The sequence below is a fragment of the Medicago sativa genome, chromosome 5 (assembly GCF_051527215.1).
Source record: "Medicago sativa cultivar Bolivia chromosome 5, Bolivia_mono, whole genome shotgun sequence".
NCBI lineage: Eukaryota > Viridiplantae > Streptophyta > Magnoliopsida > Fabales > Fabaceae > Medicago > Medicago sativa.
Window position 1 is genome coordinate 46,502,945 of NC_140753.1, and position 14,925 is coordinate 46,517,869.

At 35.2% G+C, this 14,925-nt stretch overlaps 1 protein-coding gene and 1 long non-coding RNA gene across 2 annotated transcripts; one reads left to right on the forward strand and one right to left on the reverse strand.

Annotated features, from left to right (window-relative positions):
* The first annotated feature begins 509 nt into the window (after positions 1-509).
* On the forward strand, positions 510-2,682 carry LOC146922458 (uncharacterized). The gene is made up of 2 exons (XR_015012476.1): positions 510-1,172; positions 2,403-2,682. It is a non-coding gene; the product is annotated as an uncharacterized LOC146922458 (long non-coding RNA).
* Positions 2,683-3,188: 506 nt separating this feature from the next.
* LOC146922459 (uncharacterized) lies at positions 3,189-4,712 on the reverse strand. The gene has a single exon (XM_085715375.1). The coding sequence runs from the start codon at positions 4,369-4,371 to the stop codon at positions 3,361-3,363; it is 1,011 nt and encodes a 336-aa protein (XP_085571501.1). The 5' UTR covers positions 4,372-4,712; the 3' UTR covers positions 3,189-3,360.
* Positions 4,713-14,925: the final 10,213 nt, after the last annotated feature.

A 14,925-nucleotide genomic window follows, 5' to 3' on the forward strand; every position in this document is an offset into this window, starting at 1 on the left:
AATAAAGTAAATAACATAAATTAGAATAAAGTAAATAAAATAATTTGAATATAGTAAATAAATTAAAAAAAGTGAGTTAAGTCACTTTGCGTGACTTAACTCACACAACTTAACTTAACTTGCGCACATTTTTACACTTGCGTTAGTTAACTAACGCATGAGTAGTTTGGGTATTTCACCGGGGCGCGAGCGAAACTTGCCGGGAGAAGAGCGAAATTCGTAGGGCCGGCCCCGTGATTTATCACCGGCATTGCGGAGGCGATTACGGCACAACTTACCTACCACTCCTCTCCTTCGTAGAGCTGTCAAAACGGGTCGGCCCGCAAAAGCCCGAAAAAATGTAGGGCTTGGACACAAAAATTTAGGCCCGTTTAAAACCGGGCCTTTTTAACCCGACGCTCGGGCTAGCCCGTTTAATTTATAATTATTTTTTGACATTATAATTTTTTATAGCCCACCATGAAGATGTAGTCATGATTCAATTGAGTACATTTAAAGTATAATGACATTAAACTGCTATAGTACATTACCTCAGATCTAGCTGATCACAAACCGTATGTTAGTCTTCTTTTTAATCCAAACAAAACATAGGACTTGCTAACTGAACAAACCTGAGTAAAAGTACACAAAATAATAGCAAGGGATCATGATTTAGACTTGGCATGTTCTTAACAAAAACTAATTTGGAACAAAATTGGCATAAAACAACTAGCATACGAGCATACCATATGTCAATCACCATTACCAAATGATTTAATTTTATAATGATACAGAAATATAGCAAATGATATATGTTCAACACCGCCCTCTTACAAAGTCTTAACTATGGATTCTGTTACCAATGGAATTAAATTAGGAATAATAGTCTATAAGATAGTTTTTATGAAATAGAAAGCATCAGTTGAAATTTACTATGTGATCGATTTTATTATGCGCGATCATTTAATAGTTACGTTGCACTTGCAGCTTTAAATGCACATGACAAATTTCTGAAGTCCATCGAAAGGGATCCCTCGTATGTTGATTTCGAGCAAAGATCAGCCTCCTGATCTAGCTGCACTAGTTCCATCGAGCTCATTAGTTATGCTCGAACTGTCCGAAATGCAACCTTCATCACATGTTCCTGCAGATGGAAACCAAGTTTCTGTTGATAACAAGTCCAGTAGTCTCAGGTAAAAATTCTATTAAATGTGATTTCACGTTTGTATGGTTTTCTACCTAGATAGTATTGCCAGAGAATGTCACCTTCTCTCGATGTATAAAACATAGTGTGATATGTTTAACTGTTTCTTCTTTTTTATTTACTTTACATCTGGAAAGTAAACAATTTTGTGTTGGATAGGTCATTATTTGAGATGGATCTGAAAAACCTACAGCAATCTAAATTTGACAATCTTGCTTGATGCGAATGTTATGAATAAGCCAAAAGATTTTGAATTTAGCATAATATGTATAGGCAATAGTATACTTTAGCAAGGGAGTTCCATTGGTCATGGTTGGCTGATTCGATTCTAGTAGGGACTTGTTTTTTGTTTGGGAACATGGTTATCAAATCGAGATTAGTACCGCGAATTGGAAGACCTATTTTCTGATTTTAATTATTTTTTTGAATCGTAAGATACATGATTGATAAAAATGTCTTTTTTAAGTAAAAACAAGTAACAGAAGCAAAAAGCATGAGCTTAGAGTTAGTCCATCATATATGAACTCAGTTTTTGGGTCAGATCAGTAGCCTGTTGTTGTTTCCTGTGTTTCGCTGGACTCCCCAACAAAATTAACCCAAATTCTACGATGGTATTGGAGCCTATCCAAGATCCATTGGATCACTCGCTATCATGTATCCCATTATCAAGTTCCTTATTTCATGCTTTACTCTTTAGATGTCCAGTCCTGGGTCTTAGAGGGTGTGTTTAGAGTCCCACTATAAAATAAGTCTTGGAAATAAGTATATATGTGGGGAGGCATTCCCAACTCTACAAGCCGGCTTTATAGGGTTGAGTTAAACCAAACCAAAATTCCAAGTGTCATGTGGATCAACAATATTGCAATATTGCATAAAACATCAGAATTATTGCTTTCAGAGGTAAAGATGACTGAATGCTTCCACGGTCCATTTAAATTTATTTACTTGAATTATAAAGCTGAAAAATCTTGATATTCCAGAGAATTGGAACAAATCCCTTCTGTTTCCTACTTGGCTCTTTAGTACAAAATGTTGTCAAATAGTGGCGCTATAACAATGTTGCGTAGTATAATTTGAAAACTGCAAAAATTAAATGAATGGAATTGGAGCATTGTTTTGTATCCCTCCAGTAATTATCAGTTCTATTTTTTCTGGCTCTACTGTTAGTAAGCCTTAATCGTGTGAGAAACTGTGATATTTACAATGTTATTTACTGCAGATGGTATTAAAGAACGCAACATACAGAAGGATTCCATGCTGGTATTCACCATCAACCCAGATACTTGTAAATATCACAATGATTTGAGGAACTTAAATTTCAACAATAGTTGTGCTAGTTACAGGAGAGAATGTATGTCACAGAAGTGGAGATAATTTGTTACAAATTTGATTTGATACATGAAATATCGTTATTCTTTTTGTTCTGTGCAATATATGTTAAACATTTTCCTATAATACATCATTTAGTGAATGATATTTTCTTTGTTGAGTTAATGCTACTCATAGTCGCAGCACAGCTTTTCTGATAGACTAAATGGTCATTTGATATTAAAATGTAGCTGAAATTATATAGCCAGTATTTCGATACATAGCATCGACATTACAGATTTAAGGCATGTTTGATATCCGTCACATGTCAATGTCCGACACCGACACAACACTGATACATGTGGTTACAGCTTACATTAACCACTTCTGTTTTGTAAAATTATTGTCGGTGCCTACGTGTAGTGTTCCGTGTTTCTATCAGTACTTCATATTAATTCCAACGATAGTTTGCATAATGTATTCTGTTAAAATTTCAATTACATAGTAGATATATTAGACAGACATAAGTAGTCAAATATGTGAGTTTTTCTTGTTGGAGGACCTAATCAAACATGTGGATTACACCTCGTATATATCTTTGCAATATAGTCCATCAGGTTGAAATCTGTCGCATCTTCAATAAGAATATTGCTATAGACTCGAGCAATCTCATTATCGAATTAAAAGAAATCGTTCCTTGAACAAAACCACTAAAATCAGTTATAGAAACTCATCATTCAAATTAACAATCAACCCAAATTGCAATACAAGTCAGGTATATCATATGATTCATTTCAAAATTACAATCATCTATATAGGCATCAATTTATAACCCTTATAGTTGAATTTAAGAACTAGGAATACTTTGATTAATACCAACCTAACTCATCACATGCACTGGCATACTCAGCTTCATCAGAGTTTTCATCTGCATCATCTTCTGTAACATGAGAATCCAGAGAAGATTGAAAAAGGTTTTGCAAACTATTAGTTACTTGTGGTGGAATTTGAGGTTCAAGGTCCAAACTCTCGTCGTCATCAAGTATGCTATAAGAACTACCTTGTCCTTCAAAACCATCTAACTGAAGCCTGCAAACAGGACAGGTTTTACTGGTGTTAAGCCAACGAAGAATGCATTCGAACTTGTATGTATGGTTGCAGGGTAACTGACATGCTTGGTCACCAAGTTTAAACTCCTCCATGCAAATAGGACAGTGAGAGAGATCATCTTTTAAATGCAACTTTGAGATTTTCACCATGTGACTTCGAAGGAACTGACTATGATCATCGTCATCAGGCCGGCCATGCGTGGTCAAAGAAGGGAAAGTATTAATGAAGCGATCCCATGGATCTTGCCGTGGTAATGGCGACGGTGGTGGTGGTATTGAATACTGCAGGTTAATACGAGGTTCTGGGTTTGAAGCCGGGAATTCTAGTGGTAATAATGTTGGTGATGGTGGGAAAAAAGGCGGTGGTGGCGGTGGTAGGAGCGAACTCCAGTTGATTCGAGGTTCTGGATTTGGTGGTTGTGATGACAGCAGCGACGGTTGTGAAGACCGCGGATTGATTCGAGGTTCTGAGTTTACAGGTTGAAATTGTAGCGGTGGTACTGATCGTACTGATAGTCGTGATGGTGTAAAAATAGGAAGTGGAGGAGGTGGTGGTGGACAAAGCCAGTCGATTTCAGGATCCGGATTCCGCGGTGATAGTGATGGATGTGGCGGAGAAGGTTGTTGCCATGTACTAGTTTGAGTTGCAGTACTCGGAGATATGATTACAGATTCTGTGTCTGAATCATCTGAACTGTCACCACTTGTTGGTATAAAGCATAGCTTATACCACCTTGGGGATTGTTGGCTTTGGCCATGGTTCATTGGCATGGCTATAACTATAAGAGTTTGTAAGGCTTGAAAAATTATGGTTAGATTGTGGCAAAGCCTTTAGCCATATAGCAATAATGAGTACAATTCATTGTGTTTTGTGCTGTGTTTATTTTTCATAAAGTCTTCAACTTTTGATCATATAAAATTTTACCAATTGTTTTTTTGGTTTCCATTTGCTCCTTTGTGATTAAGCAATATTCATTTTGGTTAAATGTGAAAAAAGTTGTTGCTGTCACATGCATTACACGCACTAGCAACTCATCAACTATAAAGAAAAAAAAGTTATGAGCCAAAAGGAAACAACTTTAAGAAAGAAATAATAGTGAGAACATTTTTTTTTCTTAAACATTTAGGTGCAGGAATGGTTCCTCACTACAAAGAAGACCTTGGTGTTCAAAGAAAAATTAACAAAGATAGTTACATTTATCTTTTTCTAAAGGCACTACTAGGATTTAAATATGGATCTATGATCTATCTTTTTACCTTTATTTTTTTGGCAATGTGTTATTCTACTACTTGGCCAAACCCTTGGAGTTAGTAACAATTAATTTTAAACAATTGGAAAAGTTAAAAGACAATATCATGTTGTACGTCGTAATCTTACAATTGCCATTATTTCCTTGTTTATTAAGCTATTTGAACCATTACTGAGCTAGTTAAGATTAGGCATAGCAATGGGGCGGGATGGGGACGGGTTTTATCTTCCCCGTCCCATACCCTACTCTCATATATTTACCCGTTACCCTACCCATATCCGGCGGAGATGAGAAATCGAATCTCATCCCTCCGACGGGTTCGGGTATCCCCGTCCTATCCCCATCCCCGCAGTAGATTTTTTTTAATAAAATAAAAGTATTTTTCAGCCCCGAGTGAAATGACATAATGCATTATCAAGCAAAGAGATGATGGTGGTCGATGACCGATGGTGGAAAAGAGAGAGACGAGAGAGTGTGAGATAAGGAGAAATGAAAGAACTATGATAAGTGAGTGTCATATAGAAGACTAAGACTTTAACCGTGTGAGTGAAATGATTTAGGATTGAGTTTCTATTTATAGAAAAGGGGTAATAAATTAATTTTCTACATTCGGAACGGGTTTGGGTATGGGTTCGGGGTGGGCGCCTATATCCCCGTTACCCGTCTCGTACCCTTGTTTTGAAATCGGGGAAAACTCAAACCGATACCCAAACCCGGTCAAAACGGAGAAATATCGTCAAATTGGATTTGGTTCGGGTGGATACTCGCGGGTATTAGTTTTGTTGTCATGCTTAATTAAGATCTAATTAGGTTTTGTCAAATTTTGGGATCATGTTTATACAAAATTGTGGGGTCATGTTTCACTTGAAAATAATAAAGATGAGTAAAATGTTTGGGTAAATTATGGAGACGAAAATTGGAAACATGATTATAAAAATGGGATTCTTATATTGAAATATATAGCAATAATTATAATACCTTTTAAATTCTTTCAAAAATAATACCTTTTAAATAAGCCTAATTGATTTAGCAATGGTAAAAAAAAAAACTTCAATTCAGTTCTTTTGTTAATTATATTTCTTTAATGTGGTGATTTGGTATAATTTTTTTATATTTAACTGATCCATGAACCAAATGAGTCGAACTTTACATAGCTCAAGTTCAATTCGTTTATTTAACGAGCTTAATTTTGAACTCAAGTTCGACTCATTTGATTCATGAACCAAGTCTAACGAGTTGATTACCGAATCGAGTTTCAAATTATTTTCGAGTTTGTTCGTTTAATTGCCGGACATTTCCCTTTTATTATTTAATTTAATAATAACACAAATTTAACATAAAAATAGTTTTTTTGTCAAGGATTAACATAAAAATTGATGACGTGTATAAACGAAGGTATAAAATGCAAGACATTTCCTCGTACTATGTTCTTTAAAAGTTGAAGGCATGTTACAAAACAAAACAAATACTGCACATAAAACAAAATACTACCACCACCCCACATAAAAAAAATTGTAATAAAACAATTTGAAACTGACATGATTTCATTTTAACTCAACTTAGCCCAACACTATGGGGCATGTTCTTAAGTTAGCTGGAGAAAACCACACAAGTGAGTAAAATTTTATTCCCACCCATATATATCTCGTCCGCCCCCCAAAACTCAAAAATACCCCTTTTATAACTATTTTGGACTAGCCCAAGGCCCAATCCAACTAAGCTCGGGTTTGACTCGAGTCCACAAAGAAAGGTGATGTCATTTATCCTTCACAATTTATTCTTACATTATCTTCTTCTCTTTTCTTCTACTCTAGTATTTTAGGGATTGTATGAACGGTTAACGAAAATAGTTCCACTCTGCAAATTTGCACCATTTGTCTAGGTGTCGGGTTGATCTATTCGGGTGGTTGACCATCAAAGTCTCATTCGTCTTTGAAGAGAAACAAACCTTACCCCTGCCTCCTTCCCCCTCCATCTTATCCTCGTTCCCCCTCCATCTTCTTCTACCACATGTTTAGTATTTGGTGTTTAATAAATTAGCATTAGGTGTTTAACAATTTTGTGTAATAAACTTTAATTTTATTGTAAATGTATTATGAAAGTATTTTTATATTAATTAAAATGAGAAATTGTATCATGTCTCTTTACTTTTCTGTTTGTTTAGATTTATTTTATTTGTTTGTCATTTTCAATTATGTGATCTTAATAATATACGTCATTGTTGTCCTTATAATCCAGGCAATACAAAGTATTCGGATTATATAATCCGAAAGTTCATTAAACTTGATTCGGATTATATAATGCGAACAAAGGCTATTTTAAAGAGAAAAAATAGAGTGCATGAGAAAGCCATAAGATAAAAAAAAAAAGTAATAGTCAAATATATTTATATTAAAACAGGACACATGAGGTAATCCAAAACCCATGATTCCCATTTGACGAATGCTAGCAACACACATTTTAACACACACTTTTCAACACATTTTCTTTTTTATTGGTTAAAATTCACATGATTCCCACCAAATCATGTGGGTCCCATATAAATTTGGCCGTTCTCATGTGAATTTTAAGCAATCAAAGAGTGTATTGAAAAGCGTGTTAAAATGTGTGTTACTAGCATTTATCTTCTCATTCTAGTTGTGAATTTTATGTGATTTAGCGATACACTTCGAAGACTGGGCCAACATATAAAAAAAAAATCTTCAATTGAAATTTAAGATGAGATTGTTTTAAATCCCAAAATATAATTTTAGTAAAATTACAAAATTTTGATTTAAATATTATTTTTTAGACCTTTTAGAATACAAAATTATCTGATAAATTAATATAATGATTTTGATTTTAATTTATTTAAGACTATATTGATGTTAGATATAAATTGATTAATATTAGTTTTAAAAAAGTAGTAGAAGTTCTTAAAAGAAAAGAGTAGTAGAATATGAGGGGATTGGTATGTCGTTAGCTTGATAGTGGATAATAGAATTATACACACCAAAATCACCTTAACCCACCGTCCATATCTACATACTTTGACCATAAGGCAAGTGTGTTCAAAATGCATAATGAAGTCACGTAAAATGACGGTTGGAGTTCTTTAAATATACCCTATAATTTGATTTAGTCCTCACAGGTCACCATAATCACCATTTTTCAACAGAGTTAATGATAATCAGCTGCTTTTTGCTTTATATTTAACACTATACTAAAATAAATTTAAATTAGAGAAAAAAATTAGAAATGAAAAAAATATAAATTTCTCTTTAGTTTCATGAGAAAAAACAAAATTAATTTTTTCCATCTCCACTTAAAATTACAATATTTCACGACTCTAATTAATTAGGAAATGGTGATAATATATAAAGGACTAAAGTCAAAAACAGATAACTAGTGGGTGGATACTACGAAGAGAAATGATATTTTGACAACCACTTTTTGACAACTTTTGACAATTTTCTCTCTCATACTCACATGATGTTGTTATCCTCTCTCTTACTTTTTCTCTCTCCATTGTTTTTGACCAATAAGAAGTAAGAAAAACAAGGTTGTCAACAAAGTTGTCATCAAATGGATGTCAAAATATCATTACTCTACTATGAATGCTTATAGTTTTTGGGATTTAGTTACGTTTTGATGTACTGCTGTTGACTTGTGTACTAGGTACAGTGAAATCGGAGCTAAGTTGTCTTTGTGATGTTTGGAGCAAGGTGTTCTTGATGCTAATTGATAATCTTTTTTGTTGCTGTGAACAATACTAACTAAAGAGTAGTGATATATGTACAACCATTTGTGACAACTCTAATGACAACTTTCATTTTATCTCTTTTTATTGATCCAAAACAATAGAGAGAAAAAAAGTAAAAGAGAAAATAAGAATATAATGTGAGTATGAGAGAGAAAATTGTCAAAAAATTATAATAAAGTGGTTGTACAAATATCATTTCTCCTAACTAAACACCTTATTATAGTGACATTATTTATTTACTTTTTTGGCTGTTAGGTAAAAATAGCGGATATTTGATAAGCTAGCCGATAACTTTTAGCCGATAAGCTAGTGATAGCTTTTAGCCGATAAGTTAGCCGATGACTACGATGACCGATAAGCTAGTTGAAGTGTTTGGTAAAATTAGTGGTTCAACTTGTTGGAACAAAATGTGTTTAACAATGAACCTTAATGAGTTTTGATGATAACAAGGTATTAAAAATTGTAAATTGGACTAGCTAATATTTGTTCAAGTGTACGGGACCATAGTTAAAAATTTTACATCATTAATTAGTACCGAAGAACAAATAAAGAGCAAAAGAAATCAACAAATTGAAGCTTAGACGCTCCCGAAGGCAATATGCTCCCGAAGACAAAAGCGCTCCCGAAGGCAATATGCTCCACGAAGACAAAAAGCGCTCTGAAGTCAACTTGCTCCCGAAGAGAGAAAAGCGTTCCCGAAGTTAAGTGCTCACCGAAGACTAGGGGTGGAAATAGGCTAGGCCGGGTCGGGCTTTGTAAGGCCTAAGCCTCGGCCTACTTCAAAAATTATAGGCTCGAGCCCGGCCTATTACCCGTCATAGGCTCATTTTCGGGGCTCCGGCTCGGCCTATTTAAAGGCCCGATGAAGCCTCGAAAGCCTATTTAAAAGCCTATTTTACACCAAAGCCAAGCAACACATGTAAGCCTACTACTAAATAGGCCAAAATTTACGAAGGCCTAAAGCACATGAATATATCTACAACTAAATAATGAAATCTTATGAAGGTATAATCACAACAATATATGTGCTACTAAATAACTAATCTTATGAAGGCTTGAGTTTATGAGAAAAAAACTTCAACGATATCAATAATGGAAGATATATTATACATAAAAAGCTTAATAGGCCGGCCCGACGGGCTTAATAGGCTTTTTGTAAGCCTTAGCCTGGCCTATTTAATTAAATAGGCTTTATAAAAAGCTTGAGCACGGCCTTGTTAATAAACGAGTCCGGGCCGAGCTAGGCTTTAAATAGGCTAGGCCATAGGCCCCCGTCGGACGGCATGGCTGTTCCCACCCCTACCGAAGACTAGTGCTCCTCAAGACTAGAAGTCTTGAAGTGCCACGTCATCATCGAAGCAACATCATCGAAGCCGCCTCATCGAAGCCATTTCACCGGAAGTCGAAGATCAACCGGATTTGCGAAATTCAAGGATTCAAGAGTTGTTTCATGGATAAAATTCATCAATGGACGAGAAGACTAGTGGAACGTTGCAACGGTCATTTCAAAGTTGTTTGAAGGGATTTGCTTGCAAAAGAAACGAAAGCGTTGACATTGTACCGTGTACGAACCGTACAACCACCTTCTCCACTACTCGTTTTGTGTCCACGCTACAAGACAAGAAAACGGCTCCGAATACGGCTTCGCCCGCAAAGACGTTCCTTTGGATTAGGAATGGATTTCAAATTGGTTCTTATAGGACAACAACCAAATCGGGCAAAAGATCATTGGTGAAAGATCAAGCTTCAACAACGACTCTTTTTATGTGCCGGCAATTTCACAACGTCTCTTTCACACCTCTATATAAAGGAGTGAAGACTTAGAGATTTGGTAATGCTGAACGAAAGACTCTCAACATTTTTACAAGTGTCAAACCTCTCGCTGAAATTGTTCTGCATTCGGTTAGAATTTTGTTTCTCAAAGTTCTAGTCTTAGAGTACGTATCCGATTTGTATTGCGAGCACCTCTCGATTGTATATCAAGTGTTCAATCTCAAACATTATTCTTTGTAATCTTGTTTGTTTAGAAGTCTCTTGCAGTTGTGCTTGAGCATAGAAGTCTCTTGATTGTGTTCTTGAGCATAGGAAGACTCTTGCGAGTGTGTGCTTGAGCAAAGGAAGTCTCTTGCACGTGTGCTTGAGCAATTGTAATCGAGATATTACATTCTAGTGAACTCTCCTTGGAAGTGCAAGGGGGACCGGACTACTTCCGGATTGTGGAAGGAACCGGTATAATTGCTTTGTGTCTTTCTTCTTCTCTCTCTCTGTTTTACTCGCTGCGTTCGTATTCTCGTTTATCACTTCGGAAGCCGTATCACTTAGCTTCGATCGAGTGTGTTCAATTTTTAGGAGAAACGAAGAATTTTTCAAAACACAATTCAACCCCCTTCTTGTGTTTTTCTCACATTCAATTGGTATCTAGAGCCTTGGTTCGTTGATAACACCTAACGGTGTAACAATCCAAAATCCGAGAAAAACATGTCCGGTGAATCTCATATTCCCTCTTTTGGTCAAACTAGCGATAATAATGTCGTACATGATTATAGTGATAGTAAGAAATCCAGTGTTGGAAAGATTCCAAAGTTCAATGGAGATCTTGAGGTGGAAAACCAACTTTTATAGTTATGTCATGAGTTTAGACAAAGAACTGCGGGACATACTAGAAGAAGGTGTTGGTGATGACTTGGTTCTTGATGAAGAAGGAGGCCGCTGTTGATAGAAAGAAACATACTCCTCGCTCGAGAAGAAGATCTACAAGAAGCATCATATCATCAGTAGAGGAGCACTTGTCACCGCTATTCCTAAAGCGAGTACATGAAAATGAGTGACAAGTCAACCGCTAAAGCAATGTTTGCTTCTCTTTGTGCTAACTATGAAGGCGGCAAGAAGGTCGAGAAGCAAAGGCTCTTATGCTTGTACATCGGTATGAGTTGTTCAAGATGAAGGATGATGAAACTATTGAGGAGATGTACTCAAGGTTTCAAACCTTAGTCTCTCGGACTGCAGATATTGAAAAAGAGTTATGTTGCTTCTGATCATGTGAGCAAGATACTCGTGAGTACGCTCGCTAGATGGAGACCAAAGGTGACCGCTATTGAGGAAGCTAAAGATTTAAACACTTTAAGTGTCGAAGATCTTGTTAGTTCTCTCAAAGTTCATGAGTTAAGTCTTAATGAACATGAGTCTAATAAGAAGAGTAAATCAATAGCCCTTCCATCCAAAGGCAAGTCATCAAAAGCTCTCAAAGTGGTTGAATACGAAGAAGAAGAACCATCATGTTCGATTCCGAACCAAATGCCGCCGAGATGGCTATGCTCTCCAACAAACTTCGATATACGGCTAAGAAGAATAAGAAGTTTCGACCGAAGGAGTAACTCCGAAGCTCAAGGAAAGAAGATCGAAGGGATGCTTCAACTGTAAGAAGCTTTGGACATTTCATTGCCGATTGCCACGATCTTCGAAGGAAAAGTCAAAGGACAAGTCAAAGAAGTCAACATTCAAACCAAGAAAATTCAAGAAGCGAGATTAAGCGAGTTTAATGGCAACCCGAGATGATTTGGGAAGTGAATCGGATCCGATAAAGAGGAAACCGATGAAGATGCAAAGATAGTTGTTGGGTTGGTAGAAACGGCAACTTCGGAAATTTGGATCGGATTCGGACTCGAGAAGATGAAAACGTGGTATATTCTAAAATTCCCGAGATGAACTTGTTGAGTCACTTAAAGAACTTCTTACACATTTTGAAGTAAAAACCAATGAGTTGAAGGATTTAAAAGAAAAGTATGTTGATTTAGTGAAACAACAAAAATCAACTCTATTGGATACGAAGGCTTCGAAGAAGGACTTAGGGGCTTTGACTTCATTTGTAAAACTTATGAAGACAAGCTAAGGTTCTTGTGTCGAAGCTACAAGAGAAGTGTAATGAAAAACCTTTAAGCAACCATGAAATTGCTCTTGAGGATTTTATCATGTCCGGCATTGACGAAGCGAGTGGCTTCAATGATTTATAGCATTTACGTAAACAAGTGGCAGAGGGATTGGTTTTTCGGGAGGGAAACCTAATGAAATCAGTCTCAAAGCATGTTGTGAATGCATCAAGGAAGGATTGAAAACCTTCTTTGTACCTCGAAGGTGCTGAGTTGGAAATCGTTGTTCAATCGTAACTCGAAGCTTCGGCTCTAAGGCTAAGATTACTTCAAAGCCAAAGAACTCTAAGCCAAAGGCTATGATTAACTACGATTCCAAGACTTCAAAGATCGGGATTCTAAAGAGATCGTAACATGTTCCTCGAGTACGGTGAAACCAAAATCTGAGGTTCTAAAGTCTAAGTTTCGAAGAAGACATTTATCGCTTCGAAGTACCAAAACCAAAGGTTGGAAAAACTAAGGTGATGGTTAATCGAAGCAACCCAACTCACAACACAAGGTACAAGAAGCGAAGAGTAAAACTTTCGAGTACTAACACGAGAGGACCCATAAGACAATGGGTCCGAAAATGTCAATAATGCAGGTATGTCTAAGAGCAAAGGTGAAACAAAGATCATGGTACCTAGACGGCGGTTGCTCAAGACACATGACGGGAGAGAAGTCCGGTTTCCTCACCTAACAATGAAGGAAGGAGGAAGTGTGAAATTTGGAGGCAACCGGTCGGCAAGATCATAGGTACATGAACTATTGGTAATTCCTCTACCTCAATTAATAATGTATGGTTGGTAGATGGTCTTGAACATAACCTTTTGAGCATTAGTCAATTTTGTGACAATGGTTATGATGTGTTATTTGAGAAAGCCAACCGTCTTGTAATCAACAAGGAAGACAAATCCATTGTGTTCAAGGGAAAGAGGGTAGAGAATGTTTACAAAATCAATTTTTGAACCGGGCCGACCGAAGGTAATTTGCCTTGTCAATTTGACATATGATCACACTACGCAGATTAATTTGGGGGGTTTAATTGAGTACCAAAATATATTATATTGAGTTCAAAAATATATTATATTAAGTACAAAAATATCTCATATTATGTACCAAAATATATTTTATTGAGTACCAAAATATATTATATTATGTACCAAAATATATTTCAGATCAAGTACTAAAATATATTAGATTGCATACCAAAATATCTCAGGATTGTGTTCCAAAATATTCTAGATTGCGTATTTCGCATCAACACTTGACACGTTTATGAACACCCAAATCGTTTCGGCAAATATTATGATCAAATCCAAAAGATCATATATGATATTGAAACTCTTTCAAATCATGATTCTTTTAAATTATAAGCAAATCAAGTTAAAGTCATGCAAATCGATTAAATAATTTCAAAAGATCATAATATGACATTGAAACTATTTCAAATCATGATTTTTTAAATTAACTATCAATTTAGGATCGTTTATTACCTTTCAAACAACTTTTGAAAAACAATCAAAATGTAGAATTTTTATTTGCTTAATTATATTAATATTGACACTCAATAATTATTATAATTAAATCTGATTTATTTAGGCAATCAATTTGTTTCCAAAACAAATTACGGGGCTAAAATTAAGCAAATATTTTATTACCAAATTCAAAAATCATATATGATATTGAAACTCTTTCAAAATCATGATCTTTTAAATTTACTACCTTTCTCCAATTAAATAAATTAATTAAACATAAATATTTTCAAGGATTGTTTGTTTAGCATGAACAACCGGATCTATGATGCTTCACCAGATTCGGATATTGAAGCTCACTCTCACGAATTGTTCAAATTCACAACAATCTCTTTGAAAACAATTGATCGAATGATACAACCATAATAATACAACGCTTGTATAGTTAGGTATCCTAATACAACAATCAAACATCAATAGTTTTAACAATTGTTTGTTCGGTATGGACAACCGGATCTTTGATGCTTCACCGAATCGGTATTCGAAGCTCAATATCACGAGTTGACTACAAATTCACAATCAATTATATAAAACCTATTGAACGAATGATATCATCAATATATCACATATAATGATGTTGTATTAAAATCATATATCACATATATGATATTGATCAATCAATTTTAATTAATATTTAAATTTAAATAATAAAATATTAACACTTAATATTCTATTTTATTAATGGATTTGCATTCCAAATTAATTCCTTATAGAATATCAAAATATTAGCAAATCAAATATTTGCGAAAATATTATTATCTCTTAAAACAATTTTAAAAGATAATCTAATTTGATTTGTTTCCAAACATGTTCCCGTCGATATGTATAATCGATATGTCGATACTTCACCGAAACGGCTTCCGAAACATCAAACAAATCGAAAAGCCATGCAC

Bases quoted from the DNA above. Each gene is read 5' to 3' on its own strand.
- LOC146922459 (XM_085715375.1), bottom strand. From the start codon at position 4,371: ATGCCAATGAACCATGGCCAAAGCCAACAATCCCCAAGGTGGTATAAG.